Source organism: Trichechus manatus, unplaced genomic scaffold, assembly GCF_000243295.1.
Source record: "Trichechus manatus latirostris isolate Lorelei unplaced genomic scaffold, TriManLat1.0 scaffold00003, whole genome shotgun sequence".
NCBI classification, from domain to species: Eukaryota; Metazoa; Chordata; class Mammalia; order Sirenia; family Trichechidae; genus Trichechus; species Trichechus manatus.
This window is the reverse complement of record NW_004443939.1, coordinates 8,811,225-8,836,618: the sequence shown is the minus strand read 5'-3', so window position 1 is coordinate 8,836,618 and position 25,394 is coordinate 8,811,225. Positions and strand designations below refer to the sequence as shown.

At 35.5% G+C, this 25,394-nt stretch overlaps 1 protein-coding gene across 4 annotated transcripts in view; it reads left to right on the top strand.

Moving 5' to 3' along the window:
* The window catches only part of DOCK7 (dedicator of cytokinesis 7), a 288,307-nt gene that overhangs the window by 55,599 nt on the left and 207,314 nt on the right, over positions 1–25,394 (top strand). For all 4 annotated transcript variants that reach the window (XR_002823979.1, XR_002823980.1, XM_004369004.2 and 1 more), the window contains exons 3-9: positions 6,830–7,005; positions 7,192–7,260; positions 11,992–12,121; positions 12,214–12,426; positions 12,951–13,036; positions 20,646–20,712; positions 21,610–21,759. Coding sequence is in view for 2 of the 4 variants with exons in the window: in XM_004369004.2 (XP_004369061.1) it covers positions 6,830–7,005; positions 7,192–7,260; positions 11,992–12,121; positions 12,214–12,426; positions 12,951–13,036; positions 20,646–20,712; positions 21,610–21,759 (891 nt within the window). In the remaining 2 variants the exon portion in view is untranslated. The remainder of the gene's footprint in view (positions 1–6,829; positions 7,006–7,191; positions 7,261–11,991; positions 12,122–12,213; positions 12,427–12,950; positions 13,037–20,645; positions 20,713–21,609; positions 21,760–25,394) is intronic.

Genomic DNA, 25,394 nt, shown 5'->3' with positions numbered 1-25,394 from the left:
CAGGATTGTTGATTCTCTGTTTGGCTTAGTTTTTCGGATCTTTGTTGTGGAGGGACGGCGTGGTGTTTCTGCCTAGAGCGCCATCTTGCCGGAAGCTAGACATTTTTTAACTAATTAAGCTAAACTATTGTTTGGTTTTAAGGTAACTTCAGGGGACATTTTTGGTTTAAGGTTTAAAGATTATCTCAGGGCAGTAGTTTCAGGGGCTCATCCACCCTCAATGGCTAGAGTCCATGGGATTTTTAATTACATTCTACATTTTCCCACTTTTGATCAGGATTCTTCTATGGAATTTTTGATAAAAACGTCCAGTAATGGTATCTGGGCCCTGTCTAGTTTTTCTGGTCTCATGGCAAAGGAGGCAGTTGTTTATGGAGGCAATTAGCCAGACAACTCCATATCCTCCTCCTGTTCCTGACTCTTCTTCTTCCTCTGTTGCTTCAAGTGAATAGAGACCAATTGTTGTGCCTCGAATGGCCACTTGCAAGCTTTTAGGTGCCAGGAACTTTGCAACAAACTAGGAGGTAGGAGAAAAGCACTAAACACATTATTAGGCCAGTTAACTGGAATGTGTCATGAAACTATGACCTTGTCCTCCACACTAAGGAACCAAATCCCATGAGGTGTTTGGTTGTACATGAGCAGCCTCAGCATCTACTCTTTTTTCTTTTTGTTGTTGTTGTGAATATATCTATCACACAACTTGTACCAGTTCATCTTTTTAGAGGTGTACAACTTATTGAGAGCAATCACAATAATTGGCTGTGCAACCCTACGCATAACCCTTTGAAGACCCAGTTATTTTCTCCTTTACATTTTTTGTTGATACTGTGTATTTTCACTAATGGAAGGCATGAGTTATGTATTTTGATACCCATTGTCTGGGATTGCATATTTACCAGTGAATGCTGGTACCAGTATGAGTCACAATGATACATTTACCAGTGGATGCTGGTACCAATATGAGTCAATGATACAATCTTTGTTTTTTTTTTCCGAAAATTTGCAAAACACAAGGTAAAACATGAAAGCACCTGGCAGTGACTCCACATACATTTTATTCTAGTTTCCTTCTTAACCTTTTTATTATTTTTCATGAAACTTCTCAAAACATGGTACAATGCATTCTTCTTTATTGCAGAAGCGGTACTTACAGCCGAAATAAACAGAGCAAAGGGATTTTTTATTTCAGGAAAATTACCAGTATAATGTATTCTTCATTATTCTAAAAGCAGTACTGATAGGCCACATAAATAAAACTAAAGAAGTTTGAATCTTAGGAAAATTACCACTACTATGTATTTTTCATTATAACGAAAGCAGTGTTGACAACTGTCTTAGTCATCTAGTGCTGCTAAAACAGAAATACAGCAAGTGTATGGTTTTAATGAAGAGAAGTTTATTTCCTCACAGTTGAAGTAGGCTAAAAGTCCAAATTCAGGGCGTCAGCTCCAGGGGAAGGCTTTTTCCTCTTTGTCGGCCTTCTTCTCTTCAGTGTTCCCCCGGACTAGGAGCTTCTCTGCACAGGGACCCCGGTCCAAAGGACGTGCTCTGCTCCCGGCACTGCTTTCTTGATGGTATGAGGTCCCCTGTCTCACTGCTCACTTCTGTCTTTTATATCTCAAGAGATTGCCTCAGGACACATTCCAGTCTTGTAGATCAAGTCCTGCCTTACTAACACAACTGCCACCCATCCTCCCTCATTAACATCATAGAGGCAGGATTTACAACACATAGAGAAATCACACAGTACCAGGAATCATTGCCCAGCCAAACTGATATACACATTTTTTGGGGGACATAATTCAAACCATGACAACAACTGAGGAGCAGAAAGAGCTGCTTGGAATACTGCAGAACTGCTCACAGCGGTGCATTCCATCTGTAGCAATGACTGGACCTTAAGATTGAATGCAGGGTTAAGAATAACTTACAGGAGTTTGAGTCTTCTGAAAAGTACCACTGCAATGCATTATTCCTTATTGCAAAGGCATTATTTAGTGTTTAAAAGCCAGAAAAGCAGGGAGACAGTTAACACCTGGGAACGTGAATGGTGCCAGGGAGAAAATGGCCACTGTGACTGAATGAAGACTGGGAACAGCTTATCCTTGTGATAAATACATTCTTAGGAGAACATAGTAACTGGGAAATGTAGTGAGGCAGCTTATGTCACAGAAATAAAAGCAAGCCTGTGAACAATTAAGAAAATCCACACATCCAGGAGACATTACCTAAGATAGTGCTCAATCTGCACAAAAATGAGGACTCCAACTCAGTATTCTTAAGATTCACGCATTTGGAAAGGCTCCCACCTTGAGGCTAAATGTGTTAAAATCGGGCTACCTCCTTACCAAAGAACTCAAGTGGCATAAAATGTAGTCGGGATACCATATATCCCACGAGTTAGCAAAGTTAATTTTTCCATCACCATTAACCCTTCTTTCCCCCTCCCTTCCATCTCTGGTAACTGCTGATAAACTTTGGTCTATACATTTGCCTTATCTTTTTATATAAATGAGGTCATACAATATTTTCTCTTTTGTGGTTGGTTTGTTTCGCTCAGTGTAATGTCTTCCAAATCAAAAACCAAGCCCTTTCTGTCAAGTCGATGCCGACTCATAGCAACCCTACAGGACAGGGTAGAATGTCTTCCAGCTCCATCCATATTGTAGCATGTATCAAGACTTCATTTTTCCTTCTGGCTGAGTAGTATTCTATTGTATGTATGTACCACATTTTGTTTATTCATTCATCTGTTGGTGGGCATTTAGGTTGTTTCCACCTTTAGGCTATTGTGAATAGTGCTGCAGTGAACATTGGTGTAGAAGTCTCTTTTTGAGTCTCTGCTTTCAAGTCTTTTGGGTATATATATATACATAGGAGTGGAATTGCTGGGTCATATGGTAGTTCTAGTCTTAGTTGTTTTGAGGAACTATGTTTTCCACAACACCTGTACCATTTTGCATTCCTGCCAGCAATGGATAAGGGTTCCAGTTTCCCCACATCCTTGCCAACGTTTATTATTTTCTGGTTTTTTTTTGTTTGTTTGTTTTTGTTTTAATTTCAGCAATCCTAAAACCAAAAAAACCAAACCCATTGCTGTCAAGTTGATTCTGACTCATAGTGACCCTATAGGACAGAGTAGAACTGCCCCACAGGGTTTCGAAGGAGTGGCTGGTAGATTCGAACTGCTGACCTTTTTGTTAGCAGCTATGCTCTTAACCACTGTGCCACCAGGGTTTCCTTAGTCATCCTAGTGGGAGTGAAATGGTATTTCATTGTGGTTTTGGTTTGCGTCTCTCTGATAGCTAGTAACGCTGAGTGCCTTTTCATGTGTTTGGTGGCCATTTGAATGTCCTCTTTGGTAAAATATCTATTGAGGTCCTTTGCCCATTTTATGATTGGGTTATTTGTCTTTTTGTTGTTGTCGAATTTTTATATATATTTTGGTTATTAGAGTCTTGTTGGATATATGGTTTCTGAAGATAATCTCCCAGTCAGCTTGTCTTTTCACTTTTTTGGTAAAATATTTTGAGGAACAGAAGTTTTTAATTTTTATGAGATCCCTTTTATTTATTTTGTTTTTTACTGTTTGTGCTTTTGTTTTTACATCAGATAATCCATCGTTGATGGCGAGGCCTGACAGTGCTGTCTCTGCCTGTTCTTCTAAGACTTTTATGGTTTTAGTTTGTACATTGAGGTCTTTAATCCATTTTGAATTTGTTTTTGTGTATGGTGTGAGCCATGGGTCCTTTTTCATTTTTCTGCATGTGGAAATCCAATTTTCCGAGCATCATTTATTGGAGAGACACTTCTTTCTCCATCCAGTGAACTTAGCACCCTTGTCAAGTATCAGTTGACCATAGATGTGTGGATTTATTTCTGGACTCTCAATTCTATTCCATTGGTCTGTGTGTTTGTTGACCAGGCTGTTTTTGTTACTTTCAGTATACAGTATGTTTTGAAATCAGGAAGTGTTAGTCCTCCTACTTTGTTCTTCTCTTTCAACATTGCTTTAACTATTCAGGGCTTCTTGACATTCCATATAAAATTGAGGATTGGTTTTTCTATTTATGTAAAGAAAGCTGTCGGAATTTTGTTGACTCTGTAGATCATTTTAGGTAGTATTGACATCTTAACCATATTAAGTCTTCCAGTCCATGAACATGGAACATCTTTCCATTTATTTTCATCTTCTTTAATATCTTTCAGCAGTGTTTTATTGTTTTCATTGTTTAAGTCCTTCACATCCCTGGTTAGATTTATTGCTAGGTATTTTATTCTCTTAGATGCTAATTTAAATGGAATTATTTCTCTAATTTCCCTTTCAGATTTTTCATTGCTGGTGTATAGAAACCCAACTGATTTTTGTTTGTTAACCTTGTACCTGCAACTTTGCTAAATTCCTCTGTTAGCTCTAGAAGCTTTTCTGTGGACTCTTTGGGATTTTTTTGTATATAGGATTATATCATTTGTGAATAGAGATAATTTTACTTCTTCTTTTCCAATCTGGATACCTTTTATTTCTTTTTCTTGATTTATTTGTATTTTTTTCCTTAATAGTGTCTTGATGTATCAATTTTTTCTTTTATGATTAACCCTTTATGAGTTATGTCTAAGAAACGTTTGCCTATTTCCAAGTTGTGAAAACATTCTTTTATGTTTTCTTCTAGAAGTTTTATACTTTTAGCTCTTATGTTTATGTCTGTTACTCATCTCAACTTAATTTTTGTATATATAGTAGTGTGTGAATTGAGATTCATTATTTTTCCATAGTGATATCCAGTTTTTCCGGCAACATTAGTTGAAAAAGATTTTTCTTTTCCTATTAGACTGCTTTATTCCCCTCTGTTATGAACACCTAGTGTAATGTGTTTTTAATAGGGTGGATAAGATAGAATGCTTATAAGAAGAAACATCGTGAATTTTAGAGTTTAAAGATCCAGTTTCTAATTTCTGCTGTTTCATTTTGTGACTTTTATTTTCAGAAGTTTCTTAACTTTTTTGAGCACAAATACCTTTGTTTGTAGAACTGAAATGATATTAATGCCTAACTTACAAGATTTTGGGGAAGTTTAAATGAGATAACATGATAATGGTAATAATAATAGCAGTATGTTTTGGGTGTTGTATGATGTACTATGCATCCATTATTTTATTCAGTATATTTAGAATGTTGTTTTCCTGCCTTTTACTAGTTGTTCAGTCCAAACATGCATAAATTAATGCATCTTCTACTTAGTAATGGAGAACTATACAAAGGCAGATCTTAGTGTTTTTAACCCATTTGAACATCTTGAGAAATAACAAGCTCTTATTTTCATTGGTCCACAACTGCAGATTTTTTATATGTCCTTCATAATTTTACCTGAGTATTTTTTCTTACGTGGATTAGACAAAAATATCATTATCTTATTGAAAAGTATATTTTCAGCTTGGCTAAGGAATGCCATGAATCTTCTATCTTTTGAAATAGATATTTTTCACAGGGTCTGTGTATTAGTTTCCTGTGGCTGCTGTAACAAATTACCACAAACTGGGTGGCCTAAAACAAGAGAAGTTTATTCTCTCACAGCTCTGAAGGCCAGAAGTCTCAAATCATTATCACTGGTTGATGTCAAGGTGTGGTGTTGGCAGGGTTGTGCTCTCTCTGGAGGCTCTAAGGGGGGATTCGTTTCTTACTGGTGACTGCCAGCATTCCTTGGCTTGTGACCACATCACTCCTGTCTTCTAGACCAGCATTTTCAAATCTGTCTCTGCCCTATCTTCATGTGGCCTTTTCCTCTCTATGTGTGGCCCAAATCTCTCTCTGGCTTCTTTTAAGGATACATGTGATTTTATTTAGGGCACACCCAGATAATCCAGAAAATGTTCCCATTTTGCTAGAAGGCAGAAGGGGACAGGGAAGCTGGTGATAGGGAACCCAAGGTTGAGTAAGGACAGTGTTGATGTGTTGTGAGGTTGTTAACCATTGTCATAGGGCAACATGTGTACTAACTGTTTAATTAGAAACTATTTTGATCTGTAAACCTTCATCTAAAGTGAGATTAGCAGCACAGTTGGAAGAGTGTAGTTGATGTCACTGAACTGTGCCTGCAGAAATTTTTGAAATGGTGTATCTTTGGCTACGTATATTTTCACCAAAAAAAAAAAAGGTTGAGAAAGGAGAACGTTGACATGTTGTGGGGTTGTTAACCAATGTCATAAAACAATATGTGTACTACTGTTTAATGAGAGACTATTTGTTCTGTAAACCTTCACCTGAAGTACAATAAAAAAAAGGAAAAAAAAATGTTCCCATTTCAAGGTCTTTAGTCACATCTCTAAGGACCCCCCCTTTTTTTCTTGCATATAAAGTAACATTCACAGGTTTCAGACATTAGCATGTGGATATCCTTTGGAGGGGAATTTTTCAGCCTACCATAATCTGGTTATGCATTTTTAATAGAATAATCAACGATAACTGCATATAAAATAAAAACACTGTTGAGGAATTTAGCATTGAAAATCCCAAACATACAAAAAAGAAAAATCTTCCAGTTAGCACTTTGTAAACTGTAAAGTATTATAAAATTGTTAATTATTATCACTGTTTTTATCTGAGAGGCATGAGCAAGGTCTAAGCAATAAGTTTAAAGAGAGTATGACCAAAAGCATAAAGGAGTGTAAGCAGGCCAACACTTTATAGCTTCTTTAGTGCATCTGACTGGATATCTGTTGAAATTTTAGAAAGAGCTAGGTTAAAACTTACTATCTTTTAAAAAATAATAACTTTTCACTGCTCTTTCTGTCCACCTCTCATGCTCCTTCCCCTACCCATTTTGTAAAGGTGCCCCTTACTGAAGCAGTGGATCCAGTGGATTTGGAAGATTACCTCATTACTCATCCTTTAGCTGTGGATTCTGGGCCTTTAAGGGATTTGATTGAATTTCCTCCAGATGATATTGAAGTTGTTTATAGTCCTAGGGATTGCAGAACTCTTGTTTCAGCTGTACCAGAAGAAAGGTAAGGAGACATTTACTTATTTTTGGTTTTAGTGTAAGTATAGAAAGGCTACCTTCCAGTATTTTATTTAGATCCTATTTTTGTGGTGTTGTTGTTTCCTAATATAGGAACAAGAACTGCAGTAAGCAAAATCAAACATCAAAGCTTTTTCTGTAAATTACAAATATATTCTCTCTTTTAAAATAGTGAAATGGATCCACATGTTAGAGATTGTATAAGAAGTTATACTGAAGATTGGGCAATTGTGATCAGAAAGTAAGTTATATGTTTATTATAACATTTAAAATACTGAGTAGGATTCATAAATGGATTAAGGTAGATTAATAATACCTGTTGCTGTCAAGCCCATTCTAATTCATAGTGACCCTGTAGACTAATAATAGAGACCTGAAAATTCATTTAAAAAAACAGAAGTGAAAACAAAAGACTTTAGTATATAGACATTTTCTCTTTATGAGTTCCATAATTACTTTTACTTACTTTTCCTATTGAATATTAGGTTTGTGGGAATAGTATTTCTCTATTATCATAGATCATTAATAATGAATGGTATATGATGATAATGATTTTGTAGTCTAAATTCTTTTTAGGGAATTAGGGGTGGATATTGTTAAATAATTTATATTTCTCAAAGGAATACAGTTTGGTGAGACTTAAATTGTTAAGTAAAATTTAATAGCCAATTTTCCAGATCAAGCTGTTTGCCTGTTATTAACTAACTAAGTACAGGACCCCCCCGCCCCAACACACCGCCCCGTGACACCCTGTTAGCTCAGTAATGAAGTCACTCCTGAGGTTCACCCTTCAGCCAAAGATTAGACAGCCCCATAAAACAAAATGAGACTAATGGGGCACAACAGCCCAGGGACAAGGACTAGAAGGCAGGAGAGGACAGGAAAGCTGGTAATAGGGAACCCAAGGTCGAGAAGGGAGAGTGTTGACATGTCGTGTTGTTAACCAATGTCATGAAACAATATGTGTACTAACTGTTTAATGAGAAACTAGTTTGTTCTGTAAACCTTCATCTAAATTACAATAAAAAATCAATAAATACTTACAGGACCTGTGCCATCATATCAGCCAAATATTTGTAAAAAATAATGTTTTGTTCTACCATAAAATTTATTTTTCCAACGGACTTTGTTTGAAATGTGAAGTCAGATTAAGAAACAAAATAAAACTACTTTTTCTTTACTAATTTGCATAATGAAGAAGGATCTTCATACTGACAATTTTCAGCCTTATTTTTTTTTTCTAAAGGAAACATAAGGACTGGAGTAGATTCCACAAAGAAAGTAATCTGCTAAACAGCAAGAGCAACAGTGATGTATCCATTGCTTATTGTTTCGCCCTATGGCTTCTGTCTTATTTCACTGGGCTTAATATTGTGCTAAGCATCACTCTGGGGGATACTGCTGACATGCTTTTCAGTTTTAGTGTCACCTAATACAAGCACAATCTACCGCTGTTTATAAAGAAGAGCTGCTTTTATGAACTCAAAATTTTGATAAGTATACCAGATTTTAGACATTACTGAAGAAAAGTGTTCCTCTGTCAGATAATTCAAAAGTCTTTACATTTATGCATATATGTTGGAAACTTATAATGAGAAATCTTAATAAAAAGAGGTTAGTTGCAAAACACATTGACCTCAGAATCATGGAATCTGCTATTTAATTTTAGAATGGGGTTGCTGACCTTATTTAGGTAAGAGGGTAAGGAAATTAACATTTATTGGGTACTTACTATATGCTGGGCGTTTTATTGGTAACTTTATACTCATCTCAGGTAAGGTTTCAACAGATAAGATACTCAGTTTCAAGAGTAGTTAAGTGACTTCTCTGAGGTCCCTCAAGCCAAAAAGTAGAGTAGCTGGGATTAGAACCCAGGGGTGTCAAATTTTAAAGCTCATATTTTTATTCTATTACACTAGTCATTACCCTGTGGGGCAGTTCTATTCTGTCCTATAGGGTCGCTGTGAGTCGGAATTGACTTGAGGGCAATGGGTTTGGTTTGGTTTTGAAACTAGACATTATTCATTATCTGCCATGATAAATGAAAGACAAAAGGGCAGACTAGAAGTTATGAGGTGTACCTCAAAGATAGAAGATAGGTGTGACTGAAACAGAAGAGAAAAGCTACAGTACAGAATAACCTAGGGATAAGATTTATACAAAAGCTTCAGTAGTGCTTTAAGCTCAGAAGCAGTGAATACAGGCAATGGAAGGGAGGCCTCGGGCAACTGTTGGGAGAACTGGATTGCTTTGAAACCCTTGTACTGCTTGTGCACAGCAGTGACAGTAGAGGTGTCTGCCTCTCTTAGGAGCAGTACTTATGGGGGCTTGTGCTGATAAGATAGTACCCATGGTGGTTGACAACACTATGGAGGAAGAGGAAGCTTTCATAACCAGAAGACTAGGTACTGATAGACTCTTCCTGGCAGTGTGAGCTCCCTCTGTCCCATAACCACTGGATGTGCACTGGGGTAAGCAGATACAGTACTTCCAGACAGATATGGGGAATACAAATTCAAAGATGAGCATAGAACCCAGATTTGCCAAGTATTTGATGAAAACTCATGGATTGAAAGAGAATTATCAAAACACAATAAAAGAACTAACAATTTAGGGTATAGTTAATTGAGCAACAGATCAAGATCCATAAGTATAATTAATATTCTCAAAGAGATGTGAAAGAATATTGTAACTATCGAAAAGTCAACTAGTTATTTTTGGAAATTAAAATTTTCATCAGTGAAAAAATATAAGAAAACTCAAGAGATGGGCTTAATGGCAGAGTGGATATAGTTGAAGAATGAAATAGTGTACTATAAAATGAAGCTATAAAATTCTTCCATAGTTCAGCAAAGAAGAGTAAAGACAGAAAATACTTCATGGAGTTATTTATTCAACAAATAGTAAGAGTCTAGTATGTGCCAGGCCAGGCATTATATTAAGCAGTAATGAGACAGCAGTGAACAAAACCAATTCCCAGTCCTCATGAAGCTTACATTCTAGTGGGTGGTGAGGGCAACAGACAATAGACAAACACTTGTAAACATATAATAGATATGATGCAGTAAGTTTTATGGAGAAAAAATAAAGTGAGGTGAGGGGGATAGGGAGGACCAAGAGGAGGGGCTGAATTTTTTATTTTATGTAAGTAGTCAGAGAAGACATACTGTTAAGATGAATTTGAGCTGACCCCTGAAGGAAGTAGCCACATGGATATCTGGGTTGAGTGTATTAGGGAAAAAGAGTGTATTAGATAGACATAAGAATAGTACATGCAAAGACCCCATATTGGAAACATGCTGAGAGTGTTCAAGGAATAACAAGGAGGTCACTGTGATGGGAGCAGAATAAGTGAGGGTGAGAAGGCCAAGAGATGAAGTCATAGAAATGGTGATATGGAATTGGATGAGATATCATTAGGACCTTTTAACAACTGACTGGGGAACAGAATGATAATATAAAAAAGGAGTATGATCCTGAATCATTCTTCTCAGCTGTCTTGAATTCCATACTGTCACTTTTTTAGGACATAAAGGAGGCAGAATGTAACATTCTGATTTATCAGAGCAGCTTAGATATGCAACATCAAAAATTAAGCACTTTATACATTTCAGGGAAGATTAAAACATCTGTTGAATAATACCTTTCACGTTACTGTAATGAATGTCTTTATATTTGTTCTTCCTGAGAAAAGTGCTCTTTTATTTTGTGATTATGTTGTGATGTTAATATCATGTAGCTGCTATTTCAATAACTTTAGCAACAAGGCAGGATGTGAATGATTCATGTCAAATGTGATCCCCTTATTTCATTAATTGGCAGATAGCAAGAACTATACCTCTTCTGGTAATCATAATTGTTTTTGCCCCAATTAAAATTTTCTCACAGTTTGGCTACACAGCATGTTGAATCATGAACAGTAATTGCTCTTTGAGCTGCCCTTGGTGTCTCTCTTTAATGTTCTTGGATATTGGGTTGTTAGAAAGAATATATTCATTTAACAGTTCTTAGTTTTATGTGTATTTATGTAACTATATGTACACAATGGTGTTAAAGATTTTGCTGTTTTTCATTTCACAAGTTTTCAGCTTTAGGTTGTTTAAGACATAATGAGCTATAACAAAAAACTTTGTTTTTGATTAGTTAAAATTTTTAAGACTCAAAGCTTTATAAAATATATATATATATAGTAATTTTTAAAAATGTACTTTAGGTGAAGGTTTACAGAACAAATAGTTTCTCATTAAACAGTCAGTACACATATTGTTTTATGACATTGGTTAACAACCTCACGACCTGTCAACACTCTCCCTTCTCGACCTTGGGTTCCCTATTACCAGCTTTCCTGTTCTCTCCTGCCTTCTAGTTCCTAGTCCCTGGGTTGTTGTGCCCCTTTAGTCTTGTTTTGTTTTATGGGGCTATCTAATCTTTGGCTGAAGGGTGAACCTCGGGAGTGACTTCATTACTGAGCTGAAAGGGTGTCTGGGGGCCATACCCTCGGAGTTTCTCCAGTCTCTGTTAGGCCAGTAAGTCTGGTCTGTTTTTGTGAGTTAGAATTTTGTTCTACATTTTTCTCCAGCTCTGTCTGGGACCCTCTGTTGTATTCCTTTAAACTGTCAACTATATGAAACCAGTAGGTCAACATTTACACAAAAGCAAAGATGAGAAGGCAAGGAGGGGTAGGGAAACTGGATGAATGGAAATGAAGTAGGAGGGGTAGAAATGTTACATGTTAAGAGTGCTGACACATTATGGGGATTGTAACCAATGTCACAGAAAAATTTGTGTGTGAATTGTTGAATGGAAATCTAATTTGCTGTGTAAACTTTGACTTAAAACACAATACAACAGACAAACAGGGTAATTTGCAAAAAAAAAATAATGCCGAGAACAGTCGGCTTGTTATGTAATAATGATTAAAAAGTGAGAATTTTTTAAAATTGAGATTTATTTAATTATTTATTTTGAATAGGTATCACAAGCTGGGAACAGGATTTAATCCTAATACATTAGATAAACAGAAAGAAAGGCAAAAAGGTTTACCAAAACAGGTCTTTGAATCTGATGAAGCTCCAGATGGCAACAACTACCAGGATGAGCAAGTAATACTTTTAAATTATATGACTATTAGAAGGTATTTTAAAATAATTTCTTTTAGTTAATTAATTAATATATTTAATGTTTTACATGACAGGATGATCTTAAAAGACGTTCAATGTCGATAGATGATACTCCAAGAGGTAGCTGGGCCTGCAGTATTTTTGACTTGAAAAATTCACTTCCTGATGCTTTGCTTCCCAATTTACTTGATCGAACTCCAAATGAAGAAATAGACCATCAGAATGATGACCAAAGGAAATCAAATCGTCACAAAGAACTCTTTGCTTTGCATCCATCACCAGATGAGGTATTATAAAATATAAAAAAGCAAATAATGATTATTAAGATAGAGGTTTTAGGAGTATGAATTATATATACCAAAACCAAACCCATTGCCGTCAAGTCAGTTCCAACTCATAGTGACCCTATAGAATAGAGTGGAGCTGCCTGATATGGTTTCTAAGGAGTGGCTTGTGGATTCGAACTGCCTACCCTTTGATTAGCAGCCCTAGCTGTTAGCCACTGTGCCACCAGGATCCCTGAATTATATATCGTAGACTTGTAATAATACAGAGAGTAAAACTTAGTTGAAATATAGCCATTATTTCTGTAAATGAAATACACTTTTTATACTAGTGAATTTATTATTCTTAATGAGTAACTTCTGTGAGTTGAACACACTTATGATCTAATAGTACAAATAAGTTATTTTCCCCAGTGTTAAATTGTGAAGATTAAAAGGATTAGTAAAATAAGTTCTTAAAAAGATAAATTATAAAGGGCTGAAAGATGATAAGGATATTCATTTTGATGTTATTTGTCAATTTGTAGGAAGAACCAATAGAACGACTTAGTGTTCCTGATGTACCCAAAGAACATTTTGGTCAAAGACTTCTTGTAAAATGTTTATCACTCAAGTGAGTATTTTTTTCTTTTACTATATAAACGTTTATTTTCTGGGGTGATATTTTGAGTATAACAATCCTAGTAGATTTTATACTTGTATTTGTGTCCTTTTGAGAAATAATATTCTTCTATACGTCACTTTAAATGCTATTGAGCATTTAAACTTACATATGAAACTGAGCTTTAAAGCATTTTGGCTCACAGGTGAAGGTAACTCTTTGTTAAAGCTGCACAATTATTCTTAAAGCTTGAAAAAACAGTGAAATCTCTTTTTTCAAGGTTCATTAATATTGTACCATGTATCAGTACTTCATTCCTTTTTATGGATGAATAGTATTCCACTGTACATTGTATGACTATGCCACATTTTGTTTATAAATTCATTAATTGAGGAACATTTGAATTTTTTTCCACTTTTGTTTTTTTTTTTAAATAACAGCTTTACTGAGATATAATTCACCTACTATATAATTCACTTGGTGTACACAAAGTAAATTCACCCAGTGTACAATTTAGTGATTTTTAGTATATTGATAGAGTTGTGCAACCATCACCACGATCAATTTTAGAACATTTTCATCACCCTAAAAAGTAATTCCATACCGATTAGCAGTCACTTTCCGTTTTTCTCAGCTTCCGCAGCCTAGGCAAAGACCAGTCTATTTTCTCTGTCTATGGATTTGCCTGTTCTGGGTATTTCCTATATATGGTCCTTTGTGTCTGACTTATTTCACTTAATATTATGTTTTCAAGGTTCATGTATATTGTAGCATGTATCAGTATTTCTGTTCTTTTTATGACAGACTGATATTCCATTGGATGGATACACCACATTTGTTTATTCATTCCCCAGTTGGTAGACATTTGGGTTATTTCTGTTTTTGGCTATTATGAATCATGTTGCTATGAACATTTGTGTAGAAGTTTATGCATGAACAAATGTTTTCATTTCTCTTGGGTAGATAAGTAGGAATAGTAAATGCTGGGTGATATGATAACTTCATGTTAAACTTTTTGAGGAAATGCCAAACTGGTTTCCAAAGTGGCTATACCATTTTACATCATCAACCAGCAATATGTGTGTGTATTAGTTTCCTAGGGTTGCTGTAACAAAGTACCACAAATGGGGTGGCTTAAAACAACCAGAAATTTATTGTCTTATAATTCTGGAGGTGAGAAATCTGAAATGAAGGTGTCAGCAGGGCCCTGGTCTCTAAGGGAATATCCTCCCTGTCTCTTCTTAGCTCCTTGTAGATGCATCACTCCAATCTCTGCCGCTATCTTTTCATGACCCTTCTACTTCTCTGTACCTCTTCCTAGCTTCTGGTAACCTCAGGCATTCCTCTGTATCTCTCTCTTTGTGTTTCTTATCCTTTTTTTCTTTTTTTTTTTTGATTTGGTCCCCACCCTATTCCAGTATGACCTCCTGTTACCTAATGGCATCTTCATTTAGGGGGAAAAAAAAAATCACTATAAAGTCTGTGTTACTTTCCTGGGGCTGCCATAACAGATTACCACCTGGATGGTTTAAACCACAGAAATTTACTCTCACAGTTCTGGAGGCTAGAAGCCTGAATTCAGGATATCAGCAGGACCATGTTCTTACTGAAGGTTCTAGGGGAACTCCTTCTTTGCCTTTTCCATCTTCTGGTAGCCCTAGGCTTTCCGTGGCTTGTGGGCAGCACAACTCCAATCTCTGCCTCAGTCTTTACATGGCATTCTTCCGCATGTGTCTCTCTGTCTCTGTGTCTCTTCTCCTCTTACAAAAATACCAGTCATATTGGATTAGGGCCCACCCTACTCCAGTATGACCTCATGTTAACTAATTGCATCTCCAAAGACTCTATTTCCATGTAAGGTTACATTCACAGGTAGTGGGGGATAGTACTTCAGCAAATCTTTTTGGGGGACAGAATTCAACCCATAACACTATCTCTGTATCATTTTTAGTAGATGAGCTCTTCTTACGTAAGTAAGCTTTTCTTAAAAAAGATTAACATCATTTTTAGGGGGATTTTATTCTATAAGAAGCTTTGGTGGCTCAGTGGTTAAGCACTTGACTGCTAACCTAAAGGTCGGCAGCTTGAACCCACCATCTGCTCTGTAGAGAAAGATGTATCAGTCTGCTTCTGTAAAGATCACAGCCTTGAAAACCGCATGAGACAGTTCTACTCTGTTGTGTAGGGTCGCTATGAGTTGGCATCGACTCGACGGCAATAGGTTTATCCCATACCTAAGAGACTAGCAAAACTATCACTGTCTGTTGGGGCAACTATAGTGTTTCTCTTCAAAAATGGAAGAAAAAAAAAAAGTATGTTGTTGGACAGATTCACTTATTTAACAAACATATATGGAGTGTCTGTGTGCGTGTGTATGTGTGTCTATGTACATAGTATTGAACTACTGAGTTTAATTTGAGACCCTTTATTTTTATTATGTTAAAGATATATATAAGAAAACATTTGCCATTTCAACATTTTTTGACACATACGATTCAGTGACATTAATTATATTCATCATGTTCTGCAACCATCACCACTATCCATTTCCAAATGTTTCCATCAGCTGTCCCCTGAGCAATAACTCTTGCCCCTAGTAACCTTTGAAGACCTTTGGTAAGAGCAAATGTTTTTGGACCTTATTAGTGAATACTCAAATAGTAGTATGTACCATTTGTTTCTGCCTAAATATATCTCAGAATTGTACCAATAAAAAGTTGCATTTTTAAAGTATCTTTTGCATGCCTCAAGCTACAAATAACTTTATATTTTACTCTGTATATGCTTTTAGAAGTGTGTTTACTTTTTCATGCATTTTAAATCAGTTGAAATGAGTCTTTCATTTTGTCTAGTTTGTTAAGAATTTTTTCTAGGTTTGTTTTGTTAGTCCCTTCAAATATTTAGAAACTTTCTGTCCCTCTTTCTCCAAAGTGTTGCTATGGAAGTTAGTATTAGAAACATTGGAAACCTACCCCTTTATCTAGATAAGTATCCTTTGAAGTAGAATAGTGTTTTGTTTTATTTAAAAGATTAAAAAATGTGTAGTACCTCAACTTTTGGAAATACAGGACTTGGTGATTCAGATACACTCCCACTGATGAAACTAGAAAAGGTAGCAAATTTTTGAAGAAATCTGCTTGAAGGTGTCAGAGAGCTAGCAAAATCGTAAAGAATTACTCTGTCTAGATTAGTGGAGGATGAGAGTCCAGGATGAGAGCAGGGTGTATACTGATTGCTGAGGCCGAGCATCACTTTTTTAAAAAGACTTGTGGGGCAAGTGAGACAGAAGTTGGAGTTTAGGGCTAACTAAAGTTGAAGGCCAGGTAGTCCTGGTGAAACTCCTGTGCTTTGGATTGGCATCCTAAATGGCTCTACTTTAGGAATACGATTTAATAAAATATGTCTTCTTAGGTTCTGCAGTTCAGCTTTGAATGATCTAAATCTCTGAAATTGGATTGTGAGGTTCCCTGATTAGTAGTCCCCCACGTGCCCAGAAGCAAATGTAAATCCTCTTGGAGGGAAATAACATTGTCCTAAATATCAAATAGGAGCCCTAATGATGTAATGGTTAAGCACTCACCTCCTAACCAAAAAGTGGTTCCAACCCATCAGCCGCTCCATGGGAGAAAGGACCTGGAAATCTGCTCCTGTGAAGTTACAGCCTAGGAAACCCTATGGGGCAGTTCTACTCTGTCTTGTAGTGTCGCTATCGGTTGAAATCAACTCGACAGCATACAACAACAACAAATTTCAGATTATTTTTATAAACAATATTGAAATGTTTGACACATAAATGGAAATAACTAAACACACAGAGTCAAGACTGTAAGAATAAAAATCAGCAGTGAAAATAGATAATAGAAGCACACCTGCAGAGATTCCAAATACAGAAGTTTTAGATAGTGACTTTAAAGTAATTGTTTGCCATATTTAAGAAGATAAAAGAGAACACTGAAAAATTTCAACAGAGAACTGGAGATTATAAAAAAGAGGAGCCAAATGGAAATTTCAGAACTGAGAGATACAGTAACCAAAATTAATAATCAGTAAATAGATTTAAAAGCAGTGCAGATTACTAGAAAATAAAAGAAAAAAAAAATCCAAATGAGCACAGGGAGACAAATGGATAGAAGATACAGAAGGGAGAGTAAAAGGCACACAAACACATGTATTTGTAGTCTCAGTAGAAAAGGAGAGAGTGGTGCAGAAACAGTGTTTTGGGCGATAGTGGCTGAGAATATTCCAAAACTGAAGAAATATATAAAGCTAAAGATTTCAGAAGCCTGTTAATTCCAAAGCAAAGAATAAAAAGAAATCTGTACTGAGGCACATCATTATAAAACTGCTGAACTCTAAACAAGGTAAGGAAATCTTAAAAGTAGAGAAGAAAAGATACGCTGTCCTGAGAATAGCAGTAAGTAGACTGACATCTCTTAGACTCAGTCAAAACGATGGAAGCAAAGATAGTGGAAAGATACCTTCAAAACAATAAAAATAACTGGCAGCTAGAATTCTATACTTAGTGTAAGAATATTTTTATCTTGAAGAATGAAGGTGAAATAGAGACATTTGTAGACAAGTAACAATAGAGAGAATTAATTAGTTGCAGGCCTGACTAAAGGAAACATTAAAGGTTGCTCTTTAGGTAGAAGAAAAATGAGCCCAGGTGAATGTTCAGAGATACAGGGAGAAATTAAAAGCAATGAAAACAGTAAATATGTAGGTAAGTCTAAATGAACTTGACTATCTAAGGCATGTGTAATGATCTCTTACAAGGTTTGTGTGACAACAGTGCTGTATAAATTGGGAGTGAAATAAATGGAGTTCAAGCATTTGAAAGTGTTTTTATTGTCTAGGAAGAGGATAAAAATACCAAGTAACATCAACATTTGATACGTCGTAATAATTTGTAAACGTAGAATAACCACTAATAGTATATTTTAAAAAGTATATTACTGCCATGGTAATATAGAAAATGAAATAATAAAAAATAATCCAAAAGAAGATAAGAAATGAGAGACAAAATAAATGGAACACACAAGAAAAAATAGAAAACAATTAGTAAATGGTAGGCATAAGCCAACTATATCAATAATTATGTGAAATATAAGTGTACTAAGTCATCTAATTTAAAGAGAGCTGTTGTCAGAGTGGAGCCCTGGTGGCGCAGTGGTTAAGAGTTTGGGTGCTAATCGGAAGGTCAGCAGTTCAGTTCCACCAGCTGCTCCTTGGAAACCCTAAGGGGCAGATCTACTCTGTTCTATAGGATCGCTATGACCCAGAATTGACAGCAAGAGATTTGATTTTTTTCTTTTTGGTATTATCAGAATGAAGATATAAACAAAACCCAACTTCATACTCCTTACAGAGATGCATCTAAACTGTAAGGATATAAAAAGGTTAAAAGTTAAAGGGTGAAAATAGACCAAATAAATGCTAACAGTTATTAATATCAGACAAATTGTACTTTAAGACAAAAGCATACAGAGATAAAGAAGGGCCCTTTATAATAATAAAATATTCAGTTTACATGGTAGATGTAAGCAGTTCTGCTCTGTAATGCATGGGTTGCCATGAGTCTGGGGCCGACTCTGTGGCACCTAACAACAACAGTAATAAAACCTCAAAATATATAAAACACAAAGTACAGAACTACAAGGACAAAAAGGAACATTTACAATAATAGTGAGAAATTTTAACATAATTCTTATATTAACTGATAGAATAAGTAAAAATCACTAACGATGTAAAAATATTTACGATGTGATTATCAAATTTGACCTAGGGGTCAAAGTTCTGTTATAACTTGTTTTGAAAATGCTAATTTGTTCCAAATGGCTTCACTGGTAAATTCTTTCTAACATTCAGGGAAGAAGTGACTTAAGAAATAAACCCTTTCAGAGAACAGACAAAGAGGGAGCAATTCCCTGCTTGTTTTATGAAGTTGTATAATGTTGACCACACTGTAGTGTCCTAGGGGTGCCATAACATAGTACCACAAACTGGGTGACAGAATAACAAAAATTTATTCTCGCTCACTTCTGAAGGTTAGAAGTCCAAATTCAGGGCGTTAGAAGGGCCATGGTCTCTCTGAAAGCTCTGGGGGAAGATAGTCCCTTGTCTATATCTTTTTAAAAAAGCTATGAGGGCAAATTTAGTTTCTCTTAGCCCCACACGTTCCTTGGCTCGCAGCAGCATAACTCCTACCTCTTCTTCTGTCTTCACATGACCATCTTCCCTCTGTGTCTCTCTCCTCTTATAAGGACACCAGTCATGTTGGATTAGGGTCTGCCCTACTCCGGTATGACCTCATGTTAGCTAAATACGTACGCGAAGTTCACAAGGTCACATTCATAGGACTTCAGCATATCTTTTGGGGGACACAGTTCAACCCATAACTACGATTTCATAGACCAATCTCACACGTAGACATAGTTGTAGAAACTCTAAACAACATTTTAGTAAACTGAGTCCAGCAGAGAGTGAGAGAGAGAGTGTGTGTGTGTGTGTATGTAAAATGCTGAGAGCAACAAAAATAAAGACCTAGCCATAAACTAATTAAGATAATTTTAGGAATTACTACCCTCTTTATCAATATCTTTCCTGGTATTGAGTGTTTTAGTTCGTTTCTGCCCATAAATCACATTATATGAACGCTTTATAAAAAAATTAAACATGGGAGTTATTTATGTAATAAGTATTTTTAATTATCTACCTTTAGGCTAAACATTGTGCTACCTTTGTGGTGGTTTTAAAGATGAATATAAAAAATACCCTCAAAAAAGTTTATAATTTAGTAGGAAGATTGATGATATCCTCATATGTATCAGTATACTCATATGTATCAATAGGGATCAGCAAACTATGGCCCGTGGACCAAAATCTTGCCCACTGCCTGTTTTTGTACAGACTGCAAGCTAGAATGGTATTTGCAAAAATTAAAAGGAGGATAATATTTTGTAACATGAGAAAATTACATGAATTCAGATTTTAGTGTCCATAACCAAAGTTTTATTCAAACACAGTCATCTTCATTTATTTACATATTGTCTGGCTGCTTTTGCTGTACATGGCTAAATTGAGTAATTATGACAGAGACCATATAGCTCATAAAGCCTGAAATCTTGGCTTTTTATAGAAAATGTTTGCCAATTCCTGATACAGAATATAAATTTTCTTTCTATATACCAGCACATATATGCATATATTTTTACGTATTTTTAAAAGTATTTTGCATTGACTATATAATTTATAATGTGAAAAAATACACTGTATTAGGCCTTTATTTTTAAAAGCTTACTTAAAATGTAAATATTACCATGTATATAAATAACCAAATTACAGGTGGGAAAGTAAGTAGTGCTACAAAATAGAAATGATAAAATGCTGTGGAGCTTTTAGGAAGTTTGAGAGTACTTGTAGCTGGAGAAATCAAGGAGGATTACCTAGAAGAAGTAATGGTTGATTTACACTGTGAAAGATACACATGAAAAAATGTATTTTAGGAAGAAGGTGTAGTGTAGGCAGAGACCCAGACGTAGAAAATGTTTTTGGAATGGGAATTTCCTATGTTTTTTTTTATATTTGTTTTTAAATTACTGTATCTTTTTTCTTCTTAAAGGTTTGAGATTGAAATTGAACCCATTTTTGCAAGTTTGGCTTTATATGATGTCAAGGAAAAGAAAAAGGTATGGTTATATAATTTGAATGTAGCCTTTTGTCACAATCAGAGATTTTAGAAATGTTTTTAAGTTCTTTTATAAGATGAATAAGTAATTGTTTTTTTTTTGAGAATTATTAAGCATGGCTCTTTTTAAAAAAGATAATTGATGAAACCTAGTTTTGTCTCATTGAAAGAGTTTCAAAAGCAAGAACCAATAACAACTTTCTTTTAAGAAATAGAAAACATAATACAAGAAAAGCATTTTAGTTAAATGGTATATGAGAAGACACTGATTATGACAGTGAGTTTTTGTTGGTATAATTTCCAAATTCTCACTAGCTAAAAGGTCATTTATGTATATTTTAAATATTATGTCTTGAATTTTACTATCATATCTTTATTACACTTCGGAGTTTTTCAAAGTGCTATCTCATACAACATTTCTTAATTTAATATTCTAAGTCTAGTGTATGTAGAAACTTCAAGTGTCTTCAGTGACTTTTGCTGTTAACATATAAGATACGGATTTCTGCAGTGGAACTCTGCTCCAGCAACTTGTAGTTGCTAAGTCTAAACTGCTGAGATACTGTTCATGTAATTTTTTAAAAACTTAATTTGGAGTAATTCATCTCAGTGATAATTTCTCTGTGTACTTTATTAAAGGTTACATTTTTAATCAAAAGAGTTTAGTATATGATTCTTTAGAATATGTTTATTATATTTTATTTTCTAAATAGTTTTTACATTTCTTTTGCTTTGACTTAGACGTATAAAGATGGTCTCAGTGAAATGTAAGATAAACTGTAGGTTAGAGTATAGTGTTCTAGTATCTATAATATTTTAAGACTAGGTATAGATGATTTTTGTGAGTTTTTGTAAAATGCATTGATTTTAAAATTTAATATATGAACCTGTTTTTTAGATTTCAGAAAACTTTTATTTTGACCTTAATTCTGAGCAGATGAAAGGGTTGTTACGTCCACATATACCACCTGCCGCCATTACCACTCTGGCAAGATCAGCTATTTTTTCTATCACCTATCCTTCCCAAGATGTTTTCCTTGTGATAAAGGTGAGAATAATGTTAAATATATTTATTTATATTTGCAGTGTCTGTATACTTGTCTATCTATATTGCAAACTTTTCAAGGACAAGGATTTTACCTTTACTTATTTTTTCATCTTAATATTTGTTAACACAATATTGGACATACACTGTAGATGCTATTTAAGTTTTTCTTGACTGGGAGCCATACTTTAATCTTATCATTCAGTTCTGAAATCATAGAAATACTGAAAGCTATATCACTGAAGTTATGGAAAATTATAATTTGACTGCCAGCAATTAAGAATAAGAACTACAAATTCTTAAATCTGAATATTACTCAGCTACCGAATTTTGGGGTAACTTAAAAATAATTTATCTTAACTTGGCTGCATGAGAATATTTTGAGGATAGCATGAAATAGATTCCTTAATGATTTTTACCTTTATTTACATTAAATTATCATAAAAAGGTAATGAGTTTTATAATAAGGTTATGAAATGGCTTGTCATGAAATGAATTCTGTTTACCCACAGGAATAATGTCCTAATTTTGGATACACTTGGGTTAAAATAAATTGTAGCTGCAGTGAATAGTCTGTCCTACAAGCAAAGCTTTAGCGTTTGGGAAATCACTTAAAGAGTAAAATTAATTTCTAGATATTAATCGAATTGACAAATATAATACACACAGTATTTTACATGGGGGGAAATAGTAAGTTTCATAAAATAGAACATATTAGAGGGAATGAGTTGGAAAGATAAAAGGTGATGGTCGGAATACAGGCAGTCCCTGGGCTACGAACAAGATCTGTTCCCTGAGGGTGTCTTTAAGAATTTGTAGGTAAGTTGGAACAGGTGCATACGGTTCTTATTTAGCCTTACTTTAGTGCAGGAAAAAACCTAGAAGCCTTTTCAGTGATTTAAAAGCTGCACCTGTAGCAACTAAAGGTAATTGTGATGAAGAATATGTTGCGAGTAGGGGTTGGTTCAGTTGTTTCAAAGTGAGGGCACATTTACAAAACATTAAAGGGCAAGTATGAGTTGTCCGTAAGTCGGATGTTCATAATCCAAGGACTGCTCGTACTTGCTGTTTGAAAATGAGATTATTTAGTGACAAGATTTAGTTGTCATCATAGGAGTGAATGGCTTAGATAGGATTAAGGATGAGAAATGTTGAATGTAAATGTTCAATATAAGGAAATAGAGAAATTCATGATATAATACTATGGCCATTAAAGTCACAATTTTGAAGAGTTTTAATGATAAAGAAATGTGTATATGACATAATGTTTAGTGAAAAATAAATCTGGTACAAAACTATACTATATATGCATATATATGTATATTATATATATATACATACACACAGACTTCTGTAATCTCAAAAAGGAAGAGTTACAAAGTTACTTAAATTTTAAAGTAAACGTATTTAGGAGCTTTTATTTAATCATTTGTGGCCCATCAGGTTGTATCTTATTGAGAGAAAAATTCCTTTGGTTGTGTATCAGTTAGTTATTGCCATAAAAGAACAAAAAGAGAAAATACCAGTGGCATACAACAGTAAACATTTATTTAGTTCATGCAACTAAGTTGGGGGGGTCACCCAATGAAGACTGTACTCGGCTAGGTGGCTGTGGTGATCTCACCTGTGCTCCTCAAAGTGTCTTTAAGTTGGCTGGGGGTCTTTGATTTGGCTTGGTTTCACCTTGCTACTTATAGTAGGATGCAAGAGGAAAGACATAGATTTAGAAATGAACTTTTAAGCAAAAAGAAACCAGAACTTGAAGATAAGCATGTAACCTATGTCTCCAGTCAGCCATCTCAGCAGAAACACTCAGTTTAGATTGAAGGGGTCAGAGACTGACAAAAACGAAGGAAAGCTGTCAGATTCCCGGAATTCAGCAGGCAGAAAACAGGCCATTGGAGCTACTTGGCTAATTTATTGTGTTCCGAGAATATGAAAATGGTGAACTGAGGAGCAGTTCAGACGCTAGCAGGGCTGTTGGAAGAAGCATGTGTGGCAGAGTAGCTGCTTCCTGGGTTTTAAAGGATGGGACTACTGCCTAGGCTTTAATGGATAGGGCTGCTACCTAGGTTTCACTGGGTAGGACCACCACCTCGGTTCCAGAGGGTGGCGCTGCTGCATCAGTGGGCCTAGAAAATGGGGCCACTGATCAAAGTTGAGGAGGTGTGGGCAGCGACTCTGTGAGCTGGGAAAATGGGGCTGCCCAGGGCTGGGGCTTCCTGCCCCAGTAGGCATGGAAAGTAGGGCTGATGTATAGGGCCCAGGGGCCTCCACCCACAGCCCACAATCCAGAGAGTGGGACCAACAGCCGGAGTCTGGAAGGTGGTGCTGTTGCCCAGATATACCTAGAGAACAGGGGACTTCAAAACTTGAATTCTAATGAGTTTTGCCCTTCTGGGTTTTGGATTTGCTTGGTACCCATGACCTCCTTTTCCCTCCCATTTCTTCCTTTTGGAATGGGAATGTCTACCTTGTGCCTGTTTCACCATTGTCCTTTGGAAGCAGATAACTTGTATCCTAGGTTTCACAGGTCCACAGATGGAGAGGAATTTTTCTCCAGCATGAACTGTGTTAGTCTCATGCATATCTAATTTAGATTATTTAGATGATGAGATTTTGGATTTAGAGTGGATGCTGCAGTGGGTTAACACCAAGGAATGCCCAGAGCTACCGATCAGAAAGGACCCTCCCTTAGAGCCAAAGCCCTGATTTAGACGTCTAGCCTCCAAAACAGAGACAGTAAATTCCTGTTCTTTAAAGCCACCCACTTGTGACGTTCTTCTCATGGCAGCACTAGGAAACTAAGACATATATGTATATCTGTGAACACACACATATACACACATTTTCTTTATTATTCTGTATACAAGTAGTCCCTGACTTATAATGGGGTTCTGCTCTGCCGACTCTGTTGTAGGTCGGTTCTGATGTAAGTTGAATACCCCGTTTTTTTTTTTTAAGTTTTCATTATTATTAGTTTTTTATCAGGATCTTTATAAATTTGATCTTTGAGCATCTGTGAATGAACATCTGAGAATGATAACATCAGCAAATTACGCACTGCAACATTGTATGTAGAACATATTCCTAACGAGAAGATGTACAAAAAAAAAAAACCAGATGGTTGTAAGTGCGGCTTGTCATATCTCAGATACTTCATAAGTTGGGGACTACTTGTATAAAATATTTCAGAAAACTTACATAGGAAACTGATTACTTTTTTTACTTTCAGAAAGGAGAATTGAATGGTTGGTAACAGGGAGATGTGAGGAATTTTTACTGTGAACTCATTTGTACCTTTAAAATTTTGATTTCTGTGAATATATTTCCTAATCATATTTACTGTAGAAGACTGAGTCATTACAAGGAATATGAAAACAAAAATAAAAACTATTTAAAATTCTATCATTAGATATAATTATTAACAATTGGTGAACATTTTCTATTGGCTGTTTGAATGTCTTCTTTGGTGAAGTGTCTGTTCATTTCCTTTGCCCATTTTTTAATAGTATTATTTGTCTTTTTGTTGTAGAGGTGTTAGATTTTCTTACAGATTATGGAGATTAGACCTTTGTCTGACTTGTACTGTCCAAAAATTTTTTCCCAGTCTGTAGGTTCTCTTTTTACTCTTTTGG